This window comes from Dipodomys merriami, unplaced genomic scaffold, assembly GCF_024711535.1.
Source record: "Dipodomys merriami isolate MVZ:Mamm:240054 unplaced genomic scaffold, mDipMer1.0.p SCAF_3, whole genome shotgun sequence".
Lineage (NCBI taxonomy): Eukaryota > Metazoa > Chordata > Mammalia > Rodentia > Heteromyidae > Dipodomys > Dipodomys merriami.
Genome location: NW_027204492.1, coordinates 28,012,400 through 28,026,592, shown reverse-complemented (window position 1 = coordinate 28,026,592; position 14,193 = coordinate 28,012,400). Strand labels below are relative to the sequence as shown.

At 44.6% G+C, this 14,193-nt stretch overlaps 1 protein-coding gene across 2 annotated transcripts; it reads right to left on the bottom strand.

Annotated features, from left to right (window-relative positions):
* Positions 1 to 2,833: 2,833 nt before the first annotated feature.
* LOC138839391 (homeobox protein Rhox13-like) lies at positions 2,834 to 9,015 on the bottom strand. 2 transcript variants are annotated; one of them, XM_070038962.1, is made up of 5 exons: positions 8,969 to 9,015; positions 8,734 to 8,839; positions 6,431 to 6,839; positions 4,469 to 4,514; positions 2,834 to 3,061 (listed from the first exon to the last, which is right to left on the bottom strand). In XM_070038962.1, the coding sequence occupies exons 3-5, from the start codon at positions 6,814 to 6,816 to the stop codon at positions 2,945 to 2,947; spliced, it is 549 nt and encodes a 182-aa protein (XP_069895063.1). In that variant the 5' UTR covers positions 6,817 to 6,839; positions 8,734 to 8,839; positions 8,969 to 9,015; the 3' UTR covers positions 2,834 to 2,944. The 2 variants fall into 2 exon arrangements, with proteins under 2 accessions (XP_069895063.1, XP_069895062.1); XM_070038961.1 differs by lacking the exon at positions 8,969 to 9,015 and having other exon boundaries at positions 8,734 to 8,956.
* Between the last annotated feature and the right edge of the window lie 5,178 nt (positions 9,016 to 14,193).

Sequence of the window (14,193 nt, the reverse complement as noted above, 5' to 3'; positions counted from 1 at the left end):
GTCTGTTGGAGATAAGAGTCTTGATGACTTTTCTGCCCAGGTTGGCTTGGAACTACCATCCTCAGATCTCAACCTCGTAAATAGCTAGGATTACAGACGTGAGCCACCAGTACCCGCTTTTGCTACTTTAATACTTAAAGTTTGTGTGTGTGTGTGTGTGTGTGTGTGTGTGTGTGTGTGCCAGCCCTGGGCTTGAACTCAGGGCCTAGGTGTTATCTCTGAGCTTCTTTTGCTCAAGACTAGCATTTTACCACTTGAGCAACAGCTCCATATCTGGCTTTTTCTGTTTATGTAATACTGAGGAATCACACCCAGGGCTTCATGCATGTTATGCCAGCACTGTACCACTTGAGCCAGAGCTCCACTTTGGCCTTTTCTGTTTATGTAGTACAGAGGAATCAAACCCTAGGCTTCATGCACTCTACCACTAAGCCACATTCCCAGCCATTGTTCATCCTTTTGAAGGTAGATTTTGGCAGACTTTGAAAAACTTGTTTTACTTGAAACTCCATATTATTCTTAGCTTGTAAAACAAAACAGCCTACAGATCCTGCAGTAGGGATGGTCATTCCCCCAGTCACCACTGTACTGGGCTGGCAGCTCCATTCCTTTGAGGGGGAGGGCATAGAGAGGTGGGGCTGAGATTCAGGGCTAGACAGAAGGTCATCCACAAGCTCCAAGTGTTGAACTCACCATGGCTTAAGCTCAGCTCTCCTGTCTTTACCTATAATGCCACAGCCTTTAGCAAAAAGCCACACCATCATAGCCAGTCACACAAACCTAACAATAGGAGCTCAGCAAAGAAGTGTACTTTCCTTCTTACCTGTTGTGGAATAAACATTTAATACTATAGATTACTATGGTTCACTGGGTGGTAGTTCTGGTAAGAATGAGGAAACTCCAATTTCCACTTTTTTTTTTTTGGTCGGTCGTGGGGCCTGAACTCTGGGCCTGGGCACTGTCCTTCAGCTCTTCAGCTCAAGGCTAGCACTCTACCACTTGAGCCACAGCGCCATGTCCAGCTTTTCTGCTTATGTGGTGCTAAGGAATCGAACCTAGGGCCTCATGCATGCGAGTCAAGCACTCTACCACTGAGCTATCTTCCCAGCCCGCAATTTCCACTTTTTTTTTGTTGGTCGTGGGGCTTGAACTCTGGGCCTGAGTGCTGTCCCTCAGCTCTTCAGATCAAGGTTAGCACTCTACCACATGAGCCACAGTGCCACTTCCAGGTTTTTGGTGATTTATTGGAGATAAGTCTCACATGGGCCTGGGAATGTGGCTTAGTGGGAGAGTGTTTGCCTAGCATGCATGAAGCCCTGGGTTCAATTCCTCAGTACCACATAAACAGAAAAGGCCAGCAGTGGCGCTGTGGCTCAAGTGGTAGAGTGCTAGCCTTGAGCAAAAGAAGCTCAGGGACAGTGCCCAGGCCCTGAGTTCAAGCTCCAGGACTGGCAAAAAAAAAAAAAAAGAAAGAAAAAGAAAAAGAAAGAGTGGAACCCTAAGCATTTACTGGTGTGTGTAAAAGAGTGCAGTGTAAGTTTGTGATTACCCAAAGAATTGATCATGCAATAACCATCTGGTCCAGGCCTTTTCCTTCTGTATGTATACCCAACAGTGATGCAGAGACTTGAAAAAATATTTATGCAAAATATTCTCTTATTTTGCTTTGTTTTGTGATAGACCTGGGGTTTGAATTGAGGGCCTAGAGTATTGTCCCTAAACTTTTTTTCTCCCCTTTCAATGCTAGCTAGCACTTACTACTTGAGCCACAGCTCCATGTGTGGCTTTTTGGTGATTAATTGGAGATAAGAGGCTCATGAACTTTCCTATGTAGGTTGGCTTCAAACTTTGATCCTCAGATCTCAGCCTCCTGAGTAGCTAGGATTATAGGTATGAGCCACTAACACCCAGTTCTAAAAGACTTTTGAAGTGACAAATACATCCAAGATGTCATCATGATCTGTACTAAGAAATATGGGACAATATGCCTGCTGGGAAGGGTATTGGGCAAAAAGTTTGAGGAGGATCACTGTAGCCTGGATAGGACTGATTCCTATGCTTGTTCTGAGGAGCAGGCTCACAATGGCTTCTGTGAGCCTGTGTGTTCCCCAGAATTATATGGCAGGGAAGGGAAGGGAATTGGGTGCAGCCTACATATTTTTTGGTTGCCTTTCATGAATCATGTGAGTACATTGCCAGGAAGTTTCTCTGGGTGTCCAAGGAAGGACTGGAATCATCAGTATGAATGGAACTCAGCCCTGTCTGGAAATGAGTCATCACATAATGACTTGCCCCTTTCCTTCTTGAACATATGTATGGGCTCGAAGAGGGAAAATATGGTGAGGACCGAATGCTAACAGAGCACATTAGAGCATATGGATCAGCCTGGCACCGGTAATCAGCCTAACTGCTAAGGAGGCTGACAGCTGAGGATCAAGGTTCAAAGCCAGCCTGGACAGGAAAGTCCGTGAGACTCTTATCTCCAATAAACCACCAGAAAACTGGAGGTGGTACTGTGGCTCAAGTGGTAGAGCAAACTCGCCTTAAGCTGAAGAGCTGAGGGACAGTGCTTAGGCCCAGAGTTCAAGCCCCACGACCGACCAGTAAATAAATAAATAAAAAATAAAACAAAAGGAGCGTATGGATCAGTGTCAAACACCATGGAACTTGGGACTCTTTTGTGATGATTTAGCCCAAGGAGATCACCTCCTAAATGAAGACCTCTTTGCCCCATAAATGGCATTTTGACAACAATGTATATCACATTCTTCCTAATTCCAAAAGGAAGATAGATACACACTCCCACACAAATATTGCAAATGTGCTTCTTTATTACTAATGTTGGGATTGAGGAGATACGTGTGGCAAAGACAATATGGGTGGCCCATGGATAAGTGCCACCAGAAGAGAAATCCTCATGTGGATGCTGGAGATGGATCATACTTTAGGGCTCTTGCACTTCTGTCATGGAAATAAAATCTTCAGCTCCCTGAGGTTGATGTCGCAGCATTTCCACTCTCTGGGCTCGCCTATATTTGGTTCTTCTATTGTTGAACCAGCTCTGAAATCAGAGGACCCAAAAGAACTATTATTATTATTATTATTATTATTATTGTCAGTCATGGGGTTTGAACTCTGGACCTGAGTGCTGTCCCTCAGCTCTTCAGCTCAAGGCTAGCAGCCTACAACTTGAGCCACAGCACCACTTCAGTTTTTATGGTGGTTTATTGGAAATAAGAGTTTCACGGCATTTTCTGCCTGGGCTGGCTTTGAACCACGATCCACAGATCTAAGCCTCCTGAGTAGCTAGGATTACAGGCGTGAGCAACCAGTGCCTGGCCTAAAAGAATTATTTTAATATGTTAACCACTTTTTTTTCTCCACCATGAACTGTGAAAGAGCACATCATGTAACTTTAAATGCCATGGGCATAATAAATGGCATAGTCAAATCTATTTTTTATTATTGTTGAAATCCTTGTGGAGGCTATAGAGATTGACCAGTGGTCAAGCACATGACCAAAATATGGGGCGGGGGTGGCCTTGGGTAAATCCCCAGCACTACCAACAACAATAAGTAGAAGGCAATATAACACCAATCCTGTTCCTCAGCATGCTCATGCTGAACAACTATATGCCAAGTTTTGGAACAGGCTCAGTCCTTAGACTCTCTGTACCTACTTTGAATGTTCTGTCATAGTTTCTTCCAGTTTTTGGGTGTAGATCTTGGTTATGAGTTGTTCCTTATAACATAATAAAGGTCTACTGACCTTCAGCTGTCCAGTATCTCCTACTCATTAGAGAGGCTTTCACTTCATTCCCATTGGAATGCTGGAAATGATAACACTTTGGCCCCTAAAGTCATATGGGGGAAAATAGCTGCCTAAGTACAAAGCCCATTTTCAGGGTCAAGTCAGTAATGAATAGGAGGGCTTAAGTCATCTTTGGTCGTCTGAAATATCTTGAGAATTAGAAGTACGTCTGGCAGGGAGTCCTGGACACAACTTTGACATACTGGAACAAGTTAAGAATACATACTTCTGGGGCTGGGAAGGTGGCTCAGCACGCGCACACACACGATAGCTGCTCATAGAAGTATGTATTCTTTTTTTTTTGGGGGGGGAGTCCGGTCATGGGGCCTGAACTCTGGGCCTGGGTGCTGTCCCTCAGCTCTTCAGCTCAAGACTAACGCTCTACCACTTGAGCCACAGCGCCACTTCCGGCTTTTTTCTTTTTGCTTATGTGGTGCTGAGGAATTGAACCCAGGGCCTCATGCATGCAAGGCAAGCGCTCTACCACTGAGCCACCTTCCCAGCCCAAGAACTACTTCTTTAAACTGGTATTGCACATATTCATGATAGCACCTGATATGTAGTAGGAGTGCCCAACCAGGACACAACTGTCCAAGTAATGGAGCAGGTCATACACAGATTGACTACCTGCCAAGTGTCTTCTTCAGATTTACTCACCTGCACTTTTTCTTCAGGCACATTCATGCCTCTTGCAAGCACCCTCCTGTGGAGAAAACATGAAACGTCAATATTCAGGACTTTGCATAACATGCAAAATGGTGTATATGTTCTGTGTTCATTTCAGATTACCATGCTTCCTCACAACCACTCAAGTATGCCTAACTAATTCTCAGAAAAGCCTAGCTTTAGCAATGTTTATGTTACATCACAAAATCGAATGAGGTTGACAGAGCAACAGTCAATATTTTTAATGCATTGTATTAAAAATGAGAACATGGAAAAGTGTATGATGAACAAATTACATAAATTTCAAATATGGCAATGCATGATGGTACCTCATTCTCCTGACCCTGATTCCCGTAAAATCTTATTTACAAAGGCAATCCAGCAGCACAGTGGAAAAGGGGAAATAGATAAACTAGACTATATCAAAAGTAACTTCTTGAACTAGAGGATGCAATAGAATGAAAAGGAACTGCAAAAAATGGAATGCAGTATTTGCAAGTCATCTGCTTGAAAAGGAATTCTAGAAAGAATTCTGACAATCTAGTATTCAAAAATACCCCAACCAGAGTCAAACATGGGAAAAGAACTTAAAGAGAAGTTTCTCAAAGAAAATACAGAAATAACTACCAATCACATAAACAGATGCTCAACATCACTGGGAAAATACAAATCAGAACCATAGTTCAATAAGCGGGCGCTGGTGACTCACACTAGTAACCACCAGAAAACCGGAAGTTGCACTGTGTCTCACTTGGTAGAATGCTTGCCTTGCACTGAAGAGCTCAAGGACAGCTCCCAAGCCCAGAGTTCAATCCCCATGACTGATAAAAATAATAAATAAATAAATAAACGAATGAATAATGAATTGTACTTTTCTATAAACAATATAGCTTAATACAGTCTGTCTTCCTGTGATTGCCAACCTCTTTCACAGCCTTTTCTTCCAGCAAGTATTGCTGTTTACATTAGACCCCCAAAATAATGAATGGCAGGTTCAAGATTTGTGTACTCATAAACTGATATGTTGATTTGAAATGCCTTTGTAGAATCACTTCAAGATACTAAAAAATTAGAAAAGAAAAATGATGCATCGTATTCATATTTTTTCTGTTTTGTTTTAAGTACTGTACAAAGGGGTTTCAATTGAACAAGTAAGATTATGAACATTTACATGGGTAAATTGACCTGAAACCCCTTTGTGCAACTATTTAAAGATAACAAAAAATAATTTAAAATAAATAAATCAGCCTTGAAGAGATATTTTTCTACTCCCATTCACAGTGGATAGTCACAAAAATTTGTATGCAAAAAGCAACCCTGAGGGAGGTCCACAGATCCCAAAGCTCAAGCAGTTTTGATATCCAAACAATGGAATGCCATGCAGTCTTTAATAACATGGATGACTTCTGAGGCCATTGTGCTAAAAGCAGTTAAAGGGTCACAAAAGCACAAACACATTGTGGTTTTCCTTATCTAAAATAGTAGAGTGGTCCATTTCAGAGAAGGAAATGACAGAATGGTGGGGGTGGGGCAGACACGCCTGGAGGCTAAAATTGGGGAATCCTTTGTTGCAAAGTGTTTTAGTTCCTCAAGGTCAAGAAACGGGAAAGGTGTGAAACAGTAACATGAAAATATTTACCCTTGTGGTATTTCTAAAGTCTTTAGAGAGGTTGAGATAGTCCACACTACTTTGTATCTGGTCTCACCATAATTCAAAAAAGAAACAAAAAGTGGCCTTGAGCGACCAGTTTCCAGACTGGATTGGAGTAATTGTTGGTGGAAAATATCAGCCTTGACCTCCTAAGGCTGGCTCTTAACTCGCAGCAGCAGGGCAGGTGAATATAACAGTGGTTTGGGTGGGTCAAGGTGGGTAGGAGAGGCCGGTACAGAAAAGGTGTCAGGAAATGGTCCCAAAGCCTTGAAGATCAGGTGTCTCCAGTGCAAGCCTCTTACCGTGTGAGCAGATCTGGGTACTGAGTTTCTTGGAAAACAGTTTCGAGCTCGTCTACCTGCCCCTGGGTGAACTGGAACTGTATTTGTTGTCCTCGTCGTCGCCTTCGTTGATGTGGAGCAGCCCCAGCACCCATGAGGACAAGCTCTGCCTGGTCCTGCTCACCGTTCTGGTCTGGGTCATCAAGGCTATCACTCTCCATGGCCAAGTCTTCAAGGGCGTTCATATCACCATCCTGATCTAGCTCTTCACCACTCAGGTGCTGGACCGCCTCCACGAGGCCTAGTGCTTCTTCAAGCACTTGGCCACCTCTCACTGAAGCGGCTGCACCTTGCTCAGGAGCGGCCATCCTTCCCATCTCCATCTCGATCCGGGTAGGTGGAGTCATTGGGGAATCACAGGGGTGGAAATCTGCGAAAGGGTTTGAGAGTTGAGTTGGGGAAGCGAATGAGCGCAGAGAGTCCAAATCTAGAGGCCACCCCTGGTTACCTAGAAGCTGCGCAATGCAACGCCCCCCTAACATTTCTCCCATCCCCCCATCCGCTTTCCCCACCTTTCTCTGGATTCCCCTGCTTTGGAGGACACTACTTTTGGTTTTCCGCTTATAGCCAATAACAGTGCTGTAATGTCTATGTATGTATACATACATGCATGCACATATACATACATACATATTTGTGTGTATACTTACATATACATAGGTATGTCTATATGTAGTGATGGGGCATAGCCCAACCGCAGGGCATGGGGGAAAACAAAGTTGCAAAGTGTAGATTTATGGGGGAAATAAAAGAATAAAGTAAAGCTGCAAGAGTTCTCTCTGGAGCAAGTACAAAGTTAATCTACTTTGGATATTAGCTGATTACTCCCAGTGGTGATATAGACTGGGGGAGGGTCAAGACCACACTTGCACCCCTAGGTCCTTCCTGTGAAGATTGTAAGAACCTCTCATGACCTCACTATCCCTATTCCCCAGGCTATATATTAGCCAAGGTTGCGAATGAGGTGATCATCATGTCTAAGAACCCAAAAAGCAAAGGAACAGGACCTTGGAACTGGGTTTGGGCAACATTCTAGCTAATGACAAAGGCTCTGCCAGACTCTATGAGACCCTTGCCGTCATCTGAACATTAAAAACTTTGTGTAATGGATTCCAACCAGAGTGCAAATGTAAAACTCCACCCCAGGCTTATTGCACATAAGATTGGGGGCACTTTTCCTGTTGTAGTATAGATAAATGAATTAATATTCAGAAAGCATTTATTTTTGTACTAATTGTACAAAAATGGGTTTGTTACAGTATTATCATATTTCTATATTATATACATTGACCTTATTCACCTGTCCATCATTCTCTCCTGCCTCCTTCTTACTTCCCGCTGTTTGCCTTCTTCCCCCAAATTTTCTCACAACTGCTTTCATGTTTATTGTGTGTATGTGTGTGTGTGTGCACGCGTGCGTATGCATGCATGTATGCCTGCAGTCCAGAGGCTTGAACTCTGGGCCTAGGCAATGTCTCTAAGCTTTTTTGCCCAAGGCTAGTGCTCTACCACTTGATCCACAGCTGCAATTCTGGCTTTTTTTGCTAGGTAAGTGGGGATAAGAGGCTCAAGGACTTTCCTTCCCAGACTGGCTTTGAAATATAATCCTAGCCAGGTGCTGGTGACTCACACCTGTAATACTAGCTACTCAGGAGGCTGAGATCTGAGGATCTCGGCTCAAAGCCAGTCCAAGCAGGAAAGACCGTGAGACTCCTATCTCCAATAAACCACTAGAAAACTGGAAGTGGCACTGTAGCTCAGTGGTAGAGCGCTTGCTTTGAGCTGAAGAGCTGAGGGACAATGCCCAGGCCCAGAGTTCAAGCCCCATGACCGACAAAAAAGAAAAAGAAATCATTACATCTCAGCCTCCTGAGTAGCTAGGATTATAGACATGAGTCACCAGTGCTCAGCTATTTTCACTTTTTTTTTGTTTTTTTTGGTGGAACTCAGAGCCTGGGTACTGTCGGTGAGCTTTTTTGCTCAAGGCTAATGCTCTAGCCACAGTTCTACTTCCTGATTTTTTTGGTGGTTAATTAGAGATAATGAATCTCACTACACAGGCTAGCTTCTTATGCCTGTGCTGGCTTCAAACCGTGATCCTCAGATCTCAGTCTCCTGAGTAGCTAGGATTACAGGTGTGAGCCACCAGTGCCCAGCTCTATTGTCACTTTAAAAAATGTATTTGCTAACATTTTAGCAGTGTCTATAAAGGTGCAAGTCTGTAGCCTCCCCCTCCCCCCAAGAGGGGCAGCCATGGTCTTTACCGTGATTCTGACACAGAAAGGCCCTTCATTTTGCAGCATGTGGGTATCAGCATGAACGTACTCAGCCACTTGTCTTTTCCCTTGAGCCAAGGGATCCTCAGGTATTCTAGGCAAGGAAGAGAGCAGCAGAAGGAAGACAAAGAACCATGAGAAGAGGAAAAAAGAGCAGTGTGATGTGAGGAGCAGGAAAGGACCAGCAGTAGGGACAGGCAGCAATGGAAACACAGGTCCCAACCTGAGGTTGCTGGATGCTGGGACCCTGGATGAATGTGCCTGTGCCTGAATGTTATCTGTGAAATGCGCTAGGCTGGCCCAGGAACTCCTGGTCCTGAGGGCAAGCAGTGGACAGGTGGAAGCAGCCAGGCACTCAGGCAGCCCTGGGTGATCAGCTGCCTTTCTACTTCAGGGCTTTTACCTAGTTGTTTCCAAGTTACACAGAGAGAGCGTTTTGCACTGTGTTCCTGACTCAGATGAGATTGGGAGATAAGAGGCAAACTCAATGAGGCTCTGACATCATTGGGAGCTGAAAAAAATGCCCTCAGGCCTCATGTTACCTCTGGGAGCCCCTTCTTTCTCTTCCAGAGTCTGGAGTCCCCTATTGAATGCAAAACCACTAGGGCAAGCCAAGCCTTGCAAATTCAAGGGCCTCCTGGGTACCAGATTGATTATTTACTAGCATTATTTCAGTGAATCCAGGAAACTCTGGTCTTCCAGGGATAGACAGATTTGATCCACAATCTGGACCTGGTACTGGGGTTTGAACCTTAAGGGCTTGGGTGCTGTCCTTTAGCTTTTTATGCTCAGGGCTGGAGCTCTATCATTTGAATCACACCTCCACTTCTGTCTTGCTTTTAGGTGGTTAATTGCACAGAAGAGTCTCATGAACAACCCTGTTTGTGCTGGATTTGAACTGGGCTCCTCAGGTCTCAGCCTCCCGAGTATCTAGGATTACAGGTGTGAGGTCCCAGTGCTCAACATGTTCAGAACTTTTGATAATTACATAGCTTATTGGTAATTACAGTGATGGAGGCCTTGGATGACTTAGAACTCCTGCATTTGGGTGAATATATGCACTGGAGTGAAATCTGGGAATCTGTAGTAAGCATCTCATACAAACAAGAAAAGCTGTATTTATTTAAGAAACCCTAGGGCTGGGAATGTGGCTTCATAGTAGAGTATTTGCCTAGCATGCATGAGGCCCTGGGTTCGATTCCTTGGTACCATGTAAATAATAAATAAATAAATAATAAACTTTTACAAAAAGATTGTTTAAAAAAAGAAACCCTAGGGCCAGGAATGTGGCTTAGTGGTTAGAATGCTTGCCTAGCATGCGTGAAGCCCTGGGTTCGATTCCTCAGTACCACAGAAACAGAAAAAAGCCAGAAGTGGCACTGTGACTCAAGTGGTAGAGTGTTAGCCTTGAGCACAGAGAGGCTCAGGGACAGTTCTCAGGCCCTGAGTTCAAGCCCCAAGATTGGCAAAAGAAAAGAAACCCTAGTGCTATTAGCGTAAGTGAACATGGACATACAAAGACTGGCCCTGGTGGAAAAAAATCAGAATGGTAACAGGAGAGTCCCTGTAAAGGCACCTGACTAAATTGTCCTTGTAAGATGTCTTTGGAGGCTGAGCGCTGGTGGCTCATGCCTAGAATCCTAGCTACTCAGGAGGCTGAGATCTGAGGAACAAGGTTCAAAGCCAGCCAGGGAAGGAAAGTTGGTAAGGCTATTATTTCCAGTTAACCACAAAAAATCAGAAAGTGTAGCTGGGGCCCAAGTGATAGAGCTCCAGTTTTGAAGGGGGAAAAGCTAAAGGATGGTGTCAAGCCATTTAAGCCCCACTACCACACACACACACACACACACACACACACACACACACACACACACACACACACACACACACACACACACACACACACTAAAGGATGGTGTCAAGCCATTTAAGCCCCACTACCACACACACACACACACACACACACACACACACACACACTAAAGGATGGTGTCAAGCCATTTAAGCCCCACTACCACACACACACACACACACACACACACACACACACACACACAATTGGTGCTGCTTTTTACCTATTTTGGCAACCTTTTTGAAGAGATAAATCTGTTGAGGTTGTAGATTTCCAATAGAGACAGCTATGGACTTCACTATAAACATCTCAATCTGAACATAAAGTACCTCATATTATTCTAATTTTGTGGATTTTTTTTATTGGCTACTAGCCTTTTTCATTTACTATAATGTCTATAAGATTCATTAGTGGGCTGGGAAGGTGGCTCAGTGGTAGAGTGCTTGCCTTGCATACAAGAGGCCCTGGGTTTAATTCCTCAGCACCACATAAGCAGAAAAAGCCGGGAGTGGCGGTGTGGCTCAAGTGGTAGAGCACTAGCCTTGAGCTGAAGAGCTGAGGGACAGCACCCAGGCCCAGTGTTCAGGCCCATGACGGACAAAAAAAAAAAAGATTCATTAGTGCTGGAGCATGTGTTAGGATGTGTGTATGTGTGTGTGTGTGTGTGTGTGTGTGTGTGTGTGTGTGTGTGTGTGTGTGTGTGTGTGTGTGTGTGTGTGTGTGTGTGTGTTTTGTTGGTCATGGGGCTTGAAGTCTGGGCCTGAGTGCTGTCCCTCAGCACTTCATCTCAAATAGCGTGCTCTACCTCTTGAGTCATAGCACTGCTTCTGGTTTTCTGGTGGTTTATTGGAGATAAGAGTCTCATGGATTTTCCTGCCCAGGCTGGCTTTGAACCAGGATCCTCAGATCTCAGCCTCTTGAGTAGCTAGGATTACAGGTGTGAGCCACTGGCGCCCGGCTAGGATTTATTTTTTAAGATCAGATAATATTCCATTGCATGTTTGAACCACATTATCCTTTATCCATTTATGAATTAGTGGACAGTTGAGTGTCTTCCACATATATTCCACATATTACCTATATATGTGTTTACACACACACACACACACACACACACACACACACACACACACACACATAATTTTTTTTTTGTCCAGTCGTGGGGCTTGAACTCTGGGCCTGGGCGCTGTCCCTCAGCTCTTCAGCTCAAGGCTAGCGCTCTACCACTTGAGCCACAGCACCACTTCCGGGTTTTTCTTTTTGCTTATGTGGTGCTGAGGAATCAAACCCAGGGCCTCAGGCATGCAAGGCAAGCGCTCTACCACTGAGCCACCTTCCCATCCCAACATACATAAAATTTTTGTTTTTGCCAGTACAAGAGTTTGAACCCAAAGACTGGATGTTGTCCCTTAGTTATTTTTACTCTTACTTTTTTATTGTGAATGTGATGCAGAGGGGTTACAGTTACATAAGTCAGGTAATGAATACATTTCTTTTTGGACAATGTCACCCCTCCCTCATTTTCTCCCAGTTTTTCCCTCCCACAAGTTGTATAGTTCATTTTCAACATAGTGTCTGGTGAGTATCACTGCTACTTTTTTTTTCCAGTCGTGGGGCTTGATCTCAGGACCTGAGCACTGTTCTGAGCTTGTTTTGCTCAAGGCTAGCACTCTATCTCTCAAGCCACAGTGCCACTTCCAGCTTTCTTCTGCTTATGTGGTACTGGGGAACTGAACTCAGGGCTTCATGCATGCTAGGCAAGCACTCTACCACTAAGCCATATTCCCAGACCTTCTGGGAGTGGTTGAACAAGTTTACATTCCCACCAACAGTGTAGTAGCTTCACTTTTTGCCACAACCCTGCCAGTGTCTATTATTGTTAGTTTTCTTGATAATGGCCATTGTAACTGTGAGAGATGGAATCTCAATGTTGGCTTTGATTTGCATTACTTTTACAGGCATGGTTAATTATTAGCTCAGTCTTTGACTCCGGAGATCTGGCAAGTGGTTTGTAGCTTTAGGCTGTTCTCTTCAAGGTGATGAAAAAATGACACTGCCTTTCTGTGGGGGCAGTTTGCCTTTTGTCACTAGGTGCTTACTGATGAATCTTGTTCTTCCTGGAGCCTAAGGTGATTGTGATCACTGTAGGAAATGGCTTAGATAAAAGAAGATTAGATGGGAAAGAGGGTGTGGGCTGGGTGCCCAGATTTTATGTGTTTTTAATTTACTGGTTCAGCAAAAGCATCTTTTTAGGTTGCCTGTTACTAGAGCAGAGTGACATTTGGGCTGTGCCTCGCACCATGCTTCATCCTGAGGTGGGCAGAGAATGGAGGAGGAGGGTAGCACACCCAAGCCAGATAGAAGAGGTCATGAAGGAGGACAAGATGGAGAGCTGCCACTGCCTAGGCTTGCTGGAGTTGGAGTTAAGGTTAGGCCCAGACTGAATGCATTCATTCACATCAGTTCAGTACTAAACAAAACATACTAAGGAAAGAAGATAGGACCCAGCAAATCTGAGGCCACCTCCTACCTACTAAGAGCCAGCTGGGCCTAGGGCATCACTGACCACTTTGGCACTAAGTTGCTATTCTCACCTGCTCCAGTCCTTTCTTCTTGGCTCCCCAGAAGAGTTTATATAAAGGTGTCTCATTCATAGCATATAAGAGGCTGTGTTTATCAGTCAGGATGCTCACTTTTTTTTCCCTTTTTGGTCGTAGGGCGTTGTCCCTGAGCTGTTTTGCTCAAGGCGAGCGCTCTGCCACTTTGAGCCATAGAACCAGTTTTCTGGTGGTTCATTGGAGATGAGTCTCACAGACTTTCTTGCTGTAGCTGGCCTTAAACTTCAGTCCTCTGATTTCAGCTTCCTGGGTAGCTAGGATTACAGGCATGAGCCACCAGCACCCACAGCATGCTCACTTTTTATTTATTTTATTTTGGTGCCAGTCTGAGGCTGGAACTCAGGGCCTAGGCAGTGTCCCTGAGCTTTTTTGCTCAAGGCTACTACTCCACCAATTGAGCCACAGTGCTACTTCCAGCTTTTAGTTGGTTCATTGGAGCTAAGAGACACACAGGGACTTTCCTGCAAGTCTGGCTTTAAACTTTGATCCTTAGATCTCAGCTTCCTGAGTAGCTAGGATTTCTTGCATGAGCCAATAGTGCCCAGCTTCACTTTTCATCCTTGATCAGTTTCTCCAACTTTATCTGTCTAAAAAGCCACTCTCCAGGGCTGGGAAGGTGGCTCAGTGGTAGAGCGCTTGCCTTGCATGCATGAGGCCCTGGGTTCGATTCCTCAGCACCATATAAGCAGGGGAAAAAAGCCGGAAATGGCACTGTGGCTCAAGTGGTAGAGCACTAGCCTTGAGCTGAAGAGCTGAGGGACAGCGCCCAGGCCCAGAGTTCAGGCCCCACAACTGGACCCCCCCCCAAAAAAAGCCACACTCCATGCTTTTTTACTAGATGTGATTTAAACCCTTGCATTGCTGCAACCACTGAAGCATAAGGTTGAGCTTAAAGAGGCCAAAGTGTACATTCTTACTTGAAAGCACTTGTACTGGTGAGCAGGTCCTACTTATAAACCTATGTTAATTTCATTTTTG

What these genes read in the sequence shown, in the direction of transcription:
- LOC138839391 (XM_070038962.1), bottom strand. Translation starts at nt 6,816, where the DNA reads ATGACTCCACCTACCCGGATCGAGATGGAGATGGGAAGGATGGCCGCT. An exon ending in TACCCAGATCTGCTCACACG is followed by an intron (nt 4,515 to 6,430) that starts GTAAGAGGCTTG and finishes TTTTCTCCACAG; the next exon opens with GAGGGTGCTTGCAAGAGGCA. An exon ending in TGCCTGAAGAAAAAGTGCAG is followed by an intron (nt 3,062 to 4,468) that starts GTGAGTAAATCT and finishes CTCTGATTTCAG; the next exon opens with AGCTGGTTCAACAATAGAAG.